The sequence below is a fragment of the Stegostoma tigrinum genome, chromosome 30, assembly GCF_030684315.1.
Source record: "Stegostoma tigrinum isolate sSteTig4 chromosome 30, sSteTig4.hap1, whole genome shotgun sequence".
Lineage (NCBI taxonomy): Eukaryota > Metazoa > Chordata > Chondrichthyes > Orectolobiformes > Stegostomatidae > Stegostoma > Stegostoma tigrinum.
The window spans coordinates 12,433,826-12,449,429 of NC_081383.1; the positions used below are offsets into that span (position 1 = coordinate 12,433,826).

The 15,604-nt window shown below is 38.7% G+C and overlaps 1 protein-coding gene across 1 annotated transcript in view; it reads right to left on the bottom strand.

The window, feature by feature from the left end:
• Positions 1–556: 556 nt before the first annotated feature.
• The window catches only part of LOC125465704 (guanine nucleotide-binding protein G(q) subunit alpha-like), a 111,194-nt gene continuing 96,146 nt past the window's right edge, over positions 557–15,604 (bottom strand). Inside the window, exons 4-7 of the mRNA XM_048559445.2 lie at positions 10,540–10,668; positions 7,590–7,719; positions 7,110–7,263; positions 557–3,849 (exon numbers count right to left, since the gene is read on the bottom strand). Coding sequence (XP_048415402.1) covers positions 3,659–3,849; positions 7,110–7,263; positions 7,590–7,719; positions 10,540–10,668 — 604 coding nt within the window. The 3' untranslated portion in view covers positions 557–3,658. The remainder of the gene's footprint in view (positions 3,850–7,109; positions 7,264–7,589; positions 7,720–10,539; positions 10,669–15,604) is intronic.

Consider the following 15,604-nt stretch of genomic DNA (forward strand, 5'->3'; position numbering starts at 1 on the left):
CATTCAAGAACATTTTTCTGCCCTCTGAGATTAAAATAAAACTCTATGCACAAAGTTCAGCCCCCAGAATTTTGCTAACTTTCTCTGAAATGAATACTCAATTAGAAAAAAATTATATTCTGAATTGTTAGATTTTGAAACAAGAAACATAATGCTGCTGCAGAAAGTCTAGAGTGATCTGAAGCAGTTATGATGCACTGCAAATTTTAGTTTGTCCAATAGCATTCAAACAAAGGCATGCATACGTATTATACACAAGATGATACTCATTTTTAATTAACTCATTACATGTGAATGGGTGAAAGGGCTCCTACCAACCAAAAGAGATGGCGGGGAAAATAAGCTCCTACTGCATTGAATTCTGAAAAGAAAGTCAGCTGTAACAAAGTGGATGCAGGTAACATATGTGCAAATATCTAAAAAGGTATTCTCAATTACAGGCATGCACATTCCATTATGTGGTATGTTTAACTGAAACTAAATTATATTACACGCTGACAAAAAAAGCTTTTACTGTATGGTAAGTTTGAGACATTTAGCTCGCTCACAGTCAGGATAACATTTTGAAATTTTATTGATCAAATCCAGTTTCCACAAATCTCTATTAAACATTCCACATCCCCTCAGTTAATTCAAACTTCATTACATTTTGGTTTCGCTCTTGAATTGCACAGATATCTTACAGTTAAATGTCAATTTCTGGATCGTTACACTTACAAGTTTAAATACAGGAGGAATAAAAAAAAAATCAGGGTAAGAATTTTGTTCTAGCCCCATAAAATAAAACTTAAGGGTGTATATTTACTGGCAAAAAAAATTAATTTATGATTAGGTAAGGCACTCTCCACTTCATTGTCACAGAATTCAACACAGATAGACACTGGCTTTTCTCTCCCCCAGGCAATTTCCAAATGTTCATTTTAAGGTTAATTTCCTTTAATTGAGCAAACTTAAGTATTCACTAAGTCTAGTCCTGTCAAAACTTCCAAGGTCTTTCATGTAAACTTAAGAGTAAGGAAACCTAAAGTCATAAATCCATTTTTATTTAGTAAAACAATGGCATTTAGTTTTTTACATGATATTTTTGCAGGATACTGGAGTGTTTAGCAATGGTATGTAGTGTACAGAGTATTTGGCTGTTTTAGCAGCAGCATAATAGACTAAAGACAAATAAGACTTAGCAAAAACAATCGGAATTCCCTTCTATCATCAGCCTTACCTGACAGTGAAGGTATTTTAAATGAAATCAAATGCTTATGGCAGGTACTATTCCCATATGAAAGAACTCTGGAAATAATTTTTTGCAAAGAGCTCTATCAATGTTGTCTTGGAATTTTCAGATTGCTTAGATTTTCTAAGGGTAGGCCTACAAGATGTGGCAAGGTAAGTCAAGTTAAACGGTGCCCCATTTATACTCTACGTGCATCTGTTCAGATATGGCATACTTCTAATTTTAGAAGACCGTTTGCAAAAGAGGGGATTGAACTTAGTGACTGTATTTACAATGAATCATAATACTCAAAAATAATCAGTAATATAAACATAACTGTTACTAGATTTGACAGTCAAATACTAATCATATTTAATAAAGTTGAATTAATATTATGGGTAGGAATGACAGGTTCTTGCTGCCGCCTGTTTTAGCACAGATCTGCCAATCAAAGCCTTTAGCACCTGTCTGCTCTTTCATTCAATATAAATAAATTATGTAGACATGACAAACATTTTGAAACAGAGTAACTCACTCACCATTAAATTTCATTGTATTAATTTCACAGCTGACAAAAATCATAATTTCAACCACATTTGAAAAAATGTCTACAATTTGAGATTAACTTATTGTTTGAATCAATCTGGGATTCCATTATTACAAAGTAAAACAAATCAATGAGCTAAGGTTATATTTTTGAACAGTGATACTTGAAAAAGCACTTGAGATTATAGTCAAACGGCAAAATGCTGCATCTTTTAACAACTGCTGCTCTACCTCATCCTAGTCTTCTTTACATATCCCAGTTGTTTCAGTGTGATTAAAACTATTCAGTACTAACTCAATTATGATAATTTTGGATATGAAGCCCTTTTTGTTGCCAAATACCTGGAGCAATGACAGGGCACCTCCTGCTGGTGAAGTCAGTAGCTACAATGAAAAGGTATCATTAAGGAGTATACATGAAGTATACTGGATAGGTGGCAGCATAATGATTTGAATGCAGGACAAATATGCATCACCAACTACATTGAAAGAAAGAAAAGAAAACCCACATGTATCAGCATTTTCTTTAGATGCCATTTCTGCCCAACCGCAGTATTTAAATCACTAGTGTGTGATGTAGCAATTTTACCAGAAAGGCTGCCTACAACTTTTAACATTACAAAGTAGTCCTGATATTTGTCTGGTGAGGTCAAACCTTCTCAACTTAAGGTACAATATATTTATGGCACTCTGCAGCATATATAAAAGCCATTCTTTCACTTTTGTACAGAGAAATCACACAAATTAAGAGCTGTGTAGTGCAACTTTCTTGGCACCTGCATTCCTATAAAACATAGACCGAGGTCTTCTTTTCAAACAGGCCTGATATCATACCTATGCTTTTTAAAAAAAACAATAAAAGTACCTGACCACTTAAAACTAACTTGCTATTAAAAACTTTCAAGGTTAAAACCCCTCATCTGACAAAAAAAAACAAACTGTCAACTTTAATTTAGCAAGTCACCCTAAAAAACTCCACAACTTGCCACTGTAGTGTACAGCAGTTTAAAAAAAACCGAAGTTTGGCAACAGCTAAGTATCTGTAAACCAACTCGTATAGAAACATTCTAATATGAAATCAAGCCTAAGTATACTGGTCCATAAATTAGATAAATACACTTATTTCTTTATACTAGATTGGCTTCATTTGTTTGCCAAGTAATCATTATTTCCACATCTCAGGTTTCTAAGTACTTAAGCAAATTCCACCCCCCCTCCCATTTCCCATGATATTTGCTCAACCTGCTATTGCTTAGTGAGCTCCCATCTTTGTAGTCCATGGCTGAAATACAGCAAGTAGCAAACTATATGTATAACATCAATAATTTACTTTTTTAAAAAAAATCAAAAAATAAATCACAGTATCAATACGTTCTCATTGATCAGAAAAAAAAACAAATAAACCAGAAACAGTACATCAATTATGCAAGTGATGGCTTGGTTTCTGTCAGACAGAGCCCTGAAACATCATCACTGTGCATCACACAGCATATCTGTGATCAGACAGCAGAGTGCCAGCAAAACTGAAAGAGCAGAAAGAGGGGATGGCATTGCATTTTGATTTGGCAAGTGGAATAACACCTGCTATTCTTCATTTGAACAAGCATTAAAGAGACCATAGCTCAAGCCAACTATCTGTTATACAGCTAGTTATTAAGTGACATTTGAAAACATGGAAATGTAGATTGGCACCCAAAAAGATGCACATTAAAAAGGTGTCTCCCTGCCCCTCCCCAACCCTGCATTGAATAAAACCATTTTTTGTTTTAAAAGAAGCTACAACTCTGTGGACACACACAGACAAGAATCCAGGATGACAATTAGCAGTTTGCAAACTTCACAGATCATAACAATTGCGGTCATTACGGTTTAAATTTTCTTTTCTCCTTTTCATTGGTCTGATCAGACCAAATTGTACTCCTTCAGGTTCAGCTGCAGAATTGTGTCTTTGACAGCTGCAAAGACAAAACGGATGTTCTCTGTGTCTGTGGCACATGTGAAGTGAGAGTAGATGATTTTGTCACTATCTGGATTCAGGTCAACAAACATCTTCAAAATGAATTCTCGGGCAGCTTGCGCATCTCTCTGTGGACCTATAAAACACAGACAAATGGCAACTGTCTTTCCTTTTTGGCCAGAAGTAGAAGAAAATAAAATTGTACTATTCTAAAGTATTACATACTTAACACTAATGCCCGGTAAGCAACCAATACTTTCTTAACGCAAAGCAAGGTCATCTCATCTCAACAAAATTACTGGTCTACTATGGTGCAGTTCAAATTGTGGAAAGCTAAGCCTGAAAGCTGTTTTCCCCGTTTATTTTGTAACATGCAGCTTGCCCTCCAACACATCAGCCATACCTTGAGACGTGCCACTCCATGCATTTGCAAACTAGCTATGTGGGAGATTACGGCACAAGAGACGTAGAAGCAGTATTGGCACAGACAGCATCGTAACATGCATGTTTGACAATGCCAGCAAAGCAGTTTGCCTATTGACCTGTTGTCAAAATAAAAACCCAATAGGAAACAAATCATTTTTGCTGTTGGCAAGTAGATTCTGATTCGTTGGGAGACAGCCACATGAAATGAACCAGAAAATGGATATCACCTAGTCCCATGCATTGGAACAGACTGCCAACAACAGGTCCTGCGTATTAGTGTATGAAGTCTCCAGTATATTTAAGCAGACCATACTGCAAGTCCAGCTGATGGTCCTACAGTTATTTTCCGCATCATGCCTCACATACTTAGGATTACGGAACAAATGATGTCCAGTTGCAGAATGACATTTACAGTTGGACAACGTTGAACGTTTCCATGAAGGAGCTAGTTTAGGTATGGCCAACACCTTGTATTGCCCCCAACAGCAAAAGTGATTTGCTATTTGATATGATATGTCTGTCTTTAGAATACATGACACACTTATCTGGGATCACACCAGCACTGAAAATACAGATGTGTATTGGGCAGAATTCCTTATTGGCTTGACAGTAGCATTAGTTAATGGCTAATATCACTCATGTTATTACTGCATGGTGGGAGCAAGAAACAGCTTCACCTGCTGCTGAAACTTTTAAGATACCTTATCTTTGCATGGTATCTTGAGGGAGACTGCACTTTCCAGGGCCAAGAGTCAGTCTTGGGGTCATTTATTATTCTATGCAAAAACAGAAGTGATCCAATCATGGTGGCCATTATCTCTCAGGATGGTTTTGACTTGCCATATATTAGCATCAAACTAACACAGTGAACAAATGGCTCATTTGTTTACGACTTTCCTAATAATGTCATAGCACATTGAAATGTAGGAATCTCAACACCAGTTAAGGTAAGTTTACGGTAGACTATAGTAGAGAACTTCCTGGCTAGTTTCTTAACTAGGATATCAAAGAATTTAACTATTTGATAACTGTTTCAAAGATAAATTTGAATACACAGCACAGAGCCTATTAAGACATGAAAGAAATTCCTAAATGCAACAGTTGATTCAAATGTAGCGAATCTATTAGAAATATGCAAGACCTAGGAGATTTGATGTCATTCAATTGAAGAAGTTTCTCATAGAACCTAACAAAGGTGTTTGACTGTGCTGGGATCTTTGACAACACTATCTCGTCAACATACATGACATTGGTAAAACTGAACTGAGAGTTGCACAAGTTGAGAGATGCACAAGTTCATAAATTCTCTCAAAAGTGGCGGGTCTAGATCACCATAGCATGGTGTCGCATATAAGTGTCTGTAGCTTTCTCTAATGGTACACTGCAAATAGGCTAATGATGTTAAATGTGCACACGAACAGTGCAATGTTATCAATGTCTTTTATAGTCTTTGCAAATGTGAAGGAATCTTTCACTATATATCTGGAAAACTTGCTCAAAACTGATTTAGCAATTCACCCAGTCATATGGCCAGTTCATGTTGTGTGGAACCAGTCATAAATAAGCTCATTGTTCTTACACTAATCCAAACTGTTTTCTTTTGGCTTACTCAACAGGTTAAATGGATAAAAAAAATTGGACCAGTCATCAAGATTGTGTTTCTATAGGCATGCACGTTAAGGATGACATTTTAAAAAACAGATTCATCGGAGCACTGCTGGTCAGGTGAGCATTCGTTGACCAGAGGACAGTTAAGCGTCAAGAGTCAACCATACTGCAAAGAATTTGGAGTTGCATGGTGACCAGACCAGGTAAGGCTGGCAGATTCTTGCCTCCTCCCCTTGCCAAGAACATTTGTGAATCGTATGGTTTTTAAGATAACTGACAGTAGTTTAATGGTTGCCATTGTGCCAGTGTTTTATTCCAGATTTTGAAATGAATTAAAATTTCACCATCTGCCAGGGTAGGTTTCAAACCAACCATTAGAGCGGGGTTCTGGATTATTAGTACAGTAAAATCACGACTATGCTTCCCCCTCCCATTAGTTCCAATCCCACTCTCATGATTTCTGATGTCTCAGTTGACCTATAAGCCAGTCAGCACTGTCAAACATTTAAACTGCATTGGAAAATCAGACGAGAAATTTGGAACTCTGCAATATGTATTACTTAGTTCAGCTAAGCATGTTTTCCAAGATTCACCATCTTCAATGGATATAGGATGATGGCTAGTGTGCCAGGAATAGAGGAGTTAAAAGTCAGTGACAGTGCAATTCTTAGTTTGTAGACCATGTGTCCCAAAGACAGACATTGTATCAAATAGCACATCCCTTTGGCTGCTCAAAAGTTACTGATCCTACCCAAATAGCCCACACTTGTGAAACTTACTACAAAGTTTTCCATATTGGAAGCGATTCTGCAATTGGACAACATTTCCTATATAATCCTGTGTGCAAGGAATTAAGATTACCAGTTGGACTTGCACTACGAAACATATGCAAATACTGCAAGCTGCATATATTTAATACACAAGGCTCTATTCATTGCAGACAGAATGAACATGCACATACTGCACTTGTTTGAACATGAACAAACCGATGACACTGTCATTTTGTGGTTCAGTTCTTAGGGCAATTGCCAAAGTTTGGCCTAAACAAAACTTTAATTATTTATACGAAATTTGCAGTGCAAACAAGTGGTTCAAAAAATACAAAACTAAGGCTGAGATCTAAAACTAACATTTTCAACATCCTTACATTGATTTTTCTATACCTATAACTCCTTGCTGTCTGATTCTACAAAATTTACTTTTTTCTCCCATTTATCACTTGAGTCATCACGCAAGCAGCAAAACTCTGAGCCTTTAAATTCTCAATACACTATTTTCTGTTAAAGACCATTGCTATTTTTCTCTCCCCAAACTCTTCCAAAATCTCTGAAGAAAACTGACATGCAGAGAAACACTACTCACCATCAAACTCAGGGAAGTAATCGACCAAATGGGAGTACATAATCTTTTCTTCCAAGAGATCCTTCTTATTTAAGAAGAGAATGACTGAGGAGTTCTGAAACCAGGGATATGTAATTATCGTCCTAAATAGTGCTTTGCTCTCCTCCATTCGATTCTGGAAATATGGTTATAAGAAAAACAGTTGAAAGTTATACCAAGTGTTGTTCTGATGTCCGGTATTGTAAACTTCCATTCATAAATTTTCCGAAAGGTTTCAAGTAACAAGCAAAATTCAAAACTTATGCAATATTTAGCATATTATCACCACCACAGGGAATTAGTTTCCTTACATTTAAATACTCAAGTAAGAAAGCCTAAAATTTACAAGTACCAGACCACAAATAAACTATCTTCTTACATTTTCAATCTATTACTTTTCCCTTGACATGTTGGCATCTAATGCAACACTGGTTTTAAGACAGTCTTTAAAAACAGACATACCTCATTGTCAGATTCTACAAGAACCTGGTCGTATTCACTAAGTGCCACTAGAAACATGATGGATGTCACGTTTTCAAAGCAATGAATCCATTTCCTTCTTTCTGATCTCTGGCCTCCAACATCCACCATTCTAAAAAAGTTTTAATAAAGTAATATTTAGGAGCACGCACAATATTAAGTTGTCAATCAAAATCCTACAATACATTAAATACAAAGATTATACATTCACTCAGTATAGAGTGAGTGATCAGCTTTTCTTTTGAAAAATATATTACACAATATTTCTGGCTAGTTTGCCCAGAAAGATCTATCAATTGATAAAATAAAAGAGAACTAAAACAAAACAAAATACGTCAATTTTAATTCCAAGTTAAAGTTCTGTCTGCAGCACAGAGCTCCACATAACAGGGAAAAATGTACAGAGTCTTTAGAATATACATACTGTGAATGGTTGGTGAGAGAAAACATGAATATGAAAACTGAATGATCAGTTCTGATTTTCAGTTGAAAAATGCGCATAAGTGTGAGAGGAAAGTGTACAATATTAAGAAAGGATAAGACAAACTAGATAAAAGTAAGGCATTTCCAGTGTTTTAGGGGTCAAAAACAAGGAGCCACGGATAAGAGACATTAAAGGCAGAGTAAGGAGACAAAAAGTTCTTAAAATGATGGTTCTTACAAACATGGGGCTAATAAAAATCCTGAGGATAGAGTAGAAATCCCAAACAACATTAGCAAATACTCTAAAATGGTGGCCTCTACTTTTAGGACCTGGAATAGGACTAACTTTTTCTTCCTCCTGACTGAGAAGACCAGCTAAGGCTATCAAATTCTTCACATCTGCTCCTGGCTTCACGTTGTCATAATTCCTCATAAATTGCTCATAATTATTAACTCAAAATACTCAAGGAAGTGTAAACAATCAAATTCATATGAGAATGTGCCATTACATGTGAGCACGAGCAGTATATGGGACTTATAACGTGACTTAAGTGTATTTTTCAATTACCAATGCAGAGCAGGTCAAAAGGCACAGATTTTATGTAAGGAATTATTTTAACATCATAGTAAACATTTCATTTGGAGATACTATGAACTGTAGATGCTGGAGTCAGAGATAACAGTGTGGAGGTGGAGGAGCACAGCAGGCACCAGGGCAGTTCAGCTGACTTTTTGGGTTGGGACCCATCTTCTGAAGTGGGTGGGGCAAGGAGCAGCAGCTCTGAAATATGGGCTGAGAGGATAGATGGGATGGTGACAGGTGAGTCAGTACAGGTGAGTCAGTGCAAGTAGTCAATGGTGGGGATTGGTCAGTGAGGTGGCAGCAGAGGATAGGTGGGAGAGATGATGGACAGGTTGTGTCAAGTCAAGGAGGCAGGGAGGAGAGGGAGGATTGGTCGAGGGAGGAGGCTGGGGGTGTAAAGATTTTGAAACTGGTAAAGTCCATATTAAAACCATTGGGTTGTCGACTTCCAATATTCCATGTGAATTTAATTACTGCCAACATTAATGTTGGCTGCAAAATGTAAAATCAAACTTTTAATCCAAGCAGTTGATGTATTAAGAAAAAAAACTTAAATGTAACAACTTTAGAATTGTCTTAACACAGTCATATTAAATTGTTTATTCAATGTGAAACACCAAATGGAAGCAACACGAAATAAACATTTACGTGGTCTAAGATTTTGAGATGATTTAAGATTCTAACCCACAAATCTATAAAACAGCACAGCCAATTCTGTAATCATGCCAGTATCAAATAAAAAGCTTGAATGGAACGGAATTATGTTCTTTTAAAGTTAAATGCCCTTAACATTCTCATCTCTTCTTTTTCAATAATCTATTATTTTAATGTGTTGTTAATCAATTTCCTATAATTAAAGAGAAATACAGTTAGATTTGAAGCCTTTTGCCCCAGCCATAATGACATATTCCAAGAAGAATGCATTAGGTGAATGGTGGGCGGATACTTCATCACACTAAAATAAAGATGGCACGAAGTTCCACTGATCCTGTAAGTTTCCAAAATGAAACTCAAGCACATGTTATAAGTTGCTTGAATTTGTAACATGAAAAGGCAAAAAGGAGAAATCCATTCCCAATTTTTCTTTCAACTTTTTAGCAGCTGTTGCTTCATATATGGAACATACGGGACAGCAGCAGAAGTTGTTATATGTCCGCAAACAAAACCTGGCACAAGGTCAGGCCCTGTAATTTAAAGATTTCTTCAAGCTCTATTTATGATTAGGTGAAGCACCACTTTTTCCTCACTTTATACAAAACAATAATGCTGCCCACACATTTCCACCATTAATAGTACTATGCAAGAGGGCAGGCTAAACTTTCATCTGCCTGACAAAGTTTTCAAAAGCCAGAACATAAATGAAAACCAAAATTTCAAGAGTTTTAAGGGCAAAGAACAAGGAAATTTCAATACTAGCGTTTATTTTTTAATAAAGGAAAGAAAGCTTCTGGGCAGAGTGCATTTAGTCCCTGGTGTTTAGGACATGACAGCCTACAGGTTTGACAAATGATGCCTTGTAGTGGTAGACCAAAATAACACTACTGTAAACCAAATGACCTCATTTTCAAGGCAGACGTGTCCTATTTATCCACAGTACAGTCAACTTCAGTATTTCCAAACTAGTACAAATGTGAACTTAGTTATTATACTTCATATCGCTTGGTCAAATATTTTGACTTGAACTTTAAAAATTTAAATCAGTACGTAAATCAGCACCCAAATTAGCCAACTTACAGAAAATGACAAAGAATTAGGCATAAATTCACAGCAATATTTTTGTTTCCTTCTTAAAAAAGAAACGATGAAATTTGATATACAAAGCATTAAACTTATTTCAGTAATAGCACTTGCTTCCAGAATGAACATGCACAAAAATGCAATGCAATAGATAAAATCAGTTATTGATTTTCAGGAACCACCTTCTACCTGAAGATGATGCTTTGTAAGTCGAATGGGTATTCAATGATCCCTGTCGTTGGGATTCGAACTCTAAGGACATCCTGCTGGGTAGGCAGATAGGCAGGATCCGAAATACGATCCAAATCACTAAGATAGCTATAAATGAAGGAAAAACATATGAATATAAAAATTCAAGCATATGAACTCCCAATGATAAATGTGCAAATGAGCTTCCCAATTTTATTTTCTAAGAAACGTGGGGAGGGGAGGAGGGAATATTTTACTTTGTACCATTCATGAGATAGAAGTCACAAATACATCCCATGATACAAGAAGTATTCTCTCAGGACGACTCATCTACACATTTTGTTTCACCTGCAGCCACATACTCCATCACAGTTGACAGTCACCTCGACAATACTGTGCTCAATGCTAAGAAAAAAATCCTACAAGCTTTTAAAATTTTCCTGTTCATTACCCACAAAACAAATTTCTACAAAAATGAGACAGTACCAAAAAAGTTCAATGGAGAATTAGCTTTTGGCTAAACCAACATGAATGAATGTTGAGCAAAACTTTGTGGGGGCAAGTCAACTGTAAAAAAATTGATGTAGCTATAACTTGGATAAAGCATTTAGAATGGCCAAATAGCACAGCAGTTATCAGCTTTATCCAAGTAGCCACAAGACAGAATGAGAGAAAACAGGCTAGGAGTTGGTTCATCTTCTCACATGATCAGCTTCATTGAGTGAAATATTCTGCCATTCAGTTAATCAAATTACTATCCACATCTTCTCCCATGACATGGCTGTCACCTGCAATATTAGCCTATACTACCCATTATCCAGTGAAGGGGATGACAAATGGGGGTCATCTTCTTGAACTGTTACAGTACAAATAATGAATGTGCTGCTACATGTTTCTATTTCAAGATTTTTGACTCAATGACAGTGACAATGAAAGAAAATCAGCCCATGCCAGTATTAAGAGAACACATGCAGAACAGAACTTGGAAGTGCTGACGTTACCATGTACCTACTGCCTTTTTCCTTTAGTTGGCAGTGGAGATTCCCATTGAAAAGGAAATTTACACTGCCGAAAACTTTTCGTTGAAGTTGCATTTCTTTAACCAACAGCAAATTTCATAATATCTGCAGAATCACTGTCATATTTGAGCTTAAAGTTAGAGGGTTAAATGTTGACCATGCCTATGCACCCAGTGTAAGTGATTAGTTTGCACTAGAATAGTGCCCAGTCCTTGTTATCTAAAAATGTTCCAGAATCTGCTCATTAAATTTATACATGTAGCGCAATTTTCCAATATTTTGTTTGAGCATGGAGGTAGGCGTGAAAGGCAGTAACATGCCATCCTTATCATTCAAATTCTAACTGTTGTGCACTAAGCAGCTTAAGAGCCAAATGATGAGCCTCTCAGCCTATCGTAGGCGTCAACACATAGGTGTACATTATGGCACAATGGGCACTAGTTTCCCCTCCCTAGAGGTGACAAGTAAGTGAAATAATTGGGTAGGTTGGCTCAACAACAAGGCAATTACTTTTTACATTCATCTCTCTAGGTGGGAATTGCAAGGAGAATGAGTAGAGATGGTCAAGTGGTGGCTTTCAGAGGCCAAATCATTATTCTCCATCTGTCTCACCAATTACCCTGTCTGGGCAGTTGATAGAATCCTGAGGTAGCAGACAGGTTGCGATAGTTTTACAGTCAAGAAACTAGTCACCTGTCTTGCCTGCTAGGGAAGTGTGTCATTATTGGCAAGCTGAGGCATTTAGATTGCTATTATTTGACCACTTGGACTCTTAATTGATTTTTTTGGTGGGGTCATTCATGGACCTTCTAACTCAGAGCTTAATTAATTCGTGAGCGGGCAACAATCTCCAGGGCCAATGTGCCCAATTATTTCACTCACTTCCCACCTCTGGGGAGGGGCAATTAATGCTCATTGTGCCATAGTGTACACTACAGAATATTTTTGAGTGATAATGACATTGCTTTAGTCGTGTTAACTTTATAGTTCCTGGCAATGTAAAATGGTCTCACTCCAACCAAGCTGTTGATTTAGAGGAGAGTATATACATAGCTCCCAGCCCTTAATTGTCCTTTGACTATGTCTCAAGGCAATGGAAACCAAACCATTGAAGGGAAAACAAAAGGACCACAGCTACGCCAAATAGACCGTGACTTAAACCAGGGATGTCGACAACTAGAGATCAAAAGATCAAGTTTGGAGCCAATGGTCTTTCCTTATTCACAATGATCAGAGGGGTTCCAGGAGAAAATATTTGTGCACTGGTAACCATCAGAAGGAGGACTTAAACTGGGTCTATAATTCAGATGACCAAGACAATAGCTGACTATCCCAGTACATGATTCACATGCCCTTCTGCAAGCCTTCCAAAGGAGTTAAGAACACGATCAGACTGTTTGCTCAAACCACTCATCACTATGGTTTAGGGCTCATGTTATTGACTCAGATGGGGGCATGGGCGGCATATGGGATTAATAGCTACATGCTAATAGCTAGGTTGCATTGTGATGTGAAATTGCATATCTCAACAGGGACGAAGACTGATCAGAATTCAGCTCCATTAAGTCCAGTTCAACCATGGCTCTGTATATGGTCTAGAACACAGAACATAGAAAAGTACAGCACAGTACAGGCCCTTCGGCCCACAATGTTGTGCCGTGGAATAATCCTAATCCAAAAGTAAAATAACCTAACCTACATTCCCCACAATTCACTGCTGTCCAGGTGCACGTCCAGCAGTCGCTTAAATGTCGCCAATGACTCCGCTTCCACGACTACCACTGGTAAACTATTCCATGCGCTCACAACTTTCTGGGTGAAGAACTTCCCTCTGACGTCTCCTCCATACCTTCCTCCTAACACCTTAAAACTATGACCCCTCGTGGCAGTCAATCCTGTCCTGGGGAAAAGTCTCTGGCTATCGACTCTATCCATGCCTCTCATTACCTTGTACACCTTGATCAGGTCACCTCTCTTCCTCCATCTCTCCAGAGAGAAAAGTCCGAGCTCAGTCAACCTCTCCAGCCCAGGCAGCATCCTGGTAAACCTCCTTTGCACCCTCTCCAAAGCCTCCACATCTTTCCTATAATAGGGCGACCAGAACTGGACACAATATTCCAAGTGTGGTCTCACCAGGGTTTTGTAGAGCTGCAGCATAACCGCACGGCTCTTAAACTCTATCCCTTGTTAATGAAAGCCAAAACACCATATGCTTTCTTAACAACCTTATCCACCTGGGTGGCAACTTTGAGGGAGCTATGCACTTGAGCACCAAGATCCCGCTGTTCCTCCACACTGCCAAGAATCCTGCCTTTAATCCAATATTCAGCATTAAAGTTCGACCTTCCAAAATGCATCACTTTGCATTTATCCAGGTTGAACTCCATCTGCCATCTCTCAGCCCAGCTCTGCATTCTGTCAATGTCTCGCTGAAGCCTGCAATAGCCCTCAATACTATCAACGGCACCTCCAACCTTTGTGTCATCAGCAAACATACTAACCCACCCCTCAACCTCCTCATCCAAGTCATCTATAAAAACTACAAAGAGCCGAGGCCCGAGAACAGAGTCCTGTGGGACACCACTCAGCACTGACCTCGAGGCAGAATACTTACCATCTACAACCACTCTCTGCCTTCTGTCAGCCAACCAATTCTGAATCCAGACAGCCAAATCACCCTGTATCCCATACCTCCTGATTTTATGAATGAGCCTGCCATGGGGAACCTTATCAAATGTCTTGCTGAAGCCCATGTACACCACATCCACTGCTCGACCCTCGTCAACCTGTCTCGTGACTTCCGCAAAGAACTCAATAAGATTTGTAGGGCATGACCTTCCCCTCACAACGCCATGCTGACTCCCTTTAATCACGCTATGCTTTTCCAAATAGTCATAAATCCTATCCCTCAGAATTCTTTCCAAAACCTTGCTGACCACAGACGTAAGACTGATTGGTCTGTAATTTCCAGGGATTTCCCTATTGCCTTTCTTGAAAAGAGGAACAACATTTGCCTCCCTCCAATCTTCCGGTACGACTCCCGTGGAGAGTGAGGAAGCAAAGATCTTCGCCAGCGGCTTAGCAACCTTTCTCACTTCCCGGAGCAACCTAGCATAAATCTGGTCTGGCCCTGGGGACTTATCAATCTTAATGTTTGCCAAAATTTCCAGCACATCAACTTGCTCAATCTTTATCTGTTCAAGGCTGTTTTCCTGCTCCTCAAAGTTCTCATTCACAACAAGGTCTCTTTCCTTAGAGAAAACCGAAGCAAAAAACTCATTTAGGGCTTCCCCTATCTGCTCAGGCTCCATGCACAAGTTCCCTATGCTATCCCTGATCAGCCCTACCTTTTCCTTGATCATTCTTTTATTCCTCACGTCTGAGTAAAATGCCTTCGGGTTCTCCCTAATCCTTCCTGCCAAACCCCTCTCGTGCCCCCTCTGGCCCTCCTCAGTCCACTTTTGAGCTCCTTCCGAGCAAGCCTGTAATCCTCTAAAGTGGTGCTAGACCCTTGCTTCCTCCATCTTACGTATGCTGCCTTTTATCTTTTTGACAAGACGCACCTCTGTACCCGTCATCCAAGGCTCCTTAATCTTACGCCTTCTTACCTGTCTCAGAGGAACAAATTTATACATCACTCACAACAACTGCTCCTTAAACAGCCTCCACCTGTCTGCTGTGCCCTTTCTGTGGAACAATCACTCCCAATCTGTACTTCCCAACGCCTGTCCAATAGTGTCATAGTTTCCTTTACCCCAGTTAAATATCTTCCCCTGGTAACTGCTCCTTTCCCTTTCCATGGCTATGGTAAATGTGAGGCTGTTGTGGTCACTGTCACCAAAGTGTTCTCCCACTACGAGATCTGACGCCTGTCCTGGCTCACTGCCAAGCACCAAATCCAAAATGGCCTCCCCCCTCGTCGGCCTGTCCACATACTGGGTAAGGAAACCTTCCTGAACACACCTGTCAAAAACGGCTCCATCCAAACCATCTGCACTAAGGAGGTTCCAATTTATATGGGAAAGCTGAAGTCACTCATAATAACA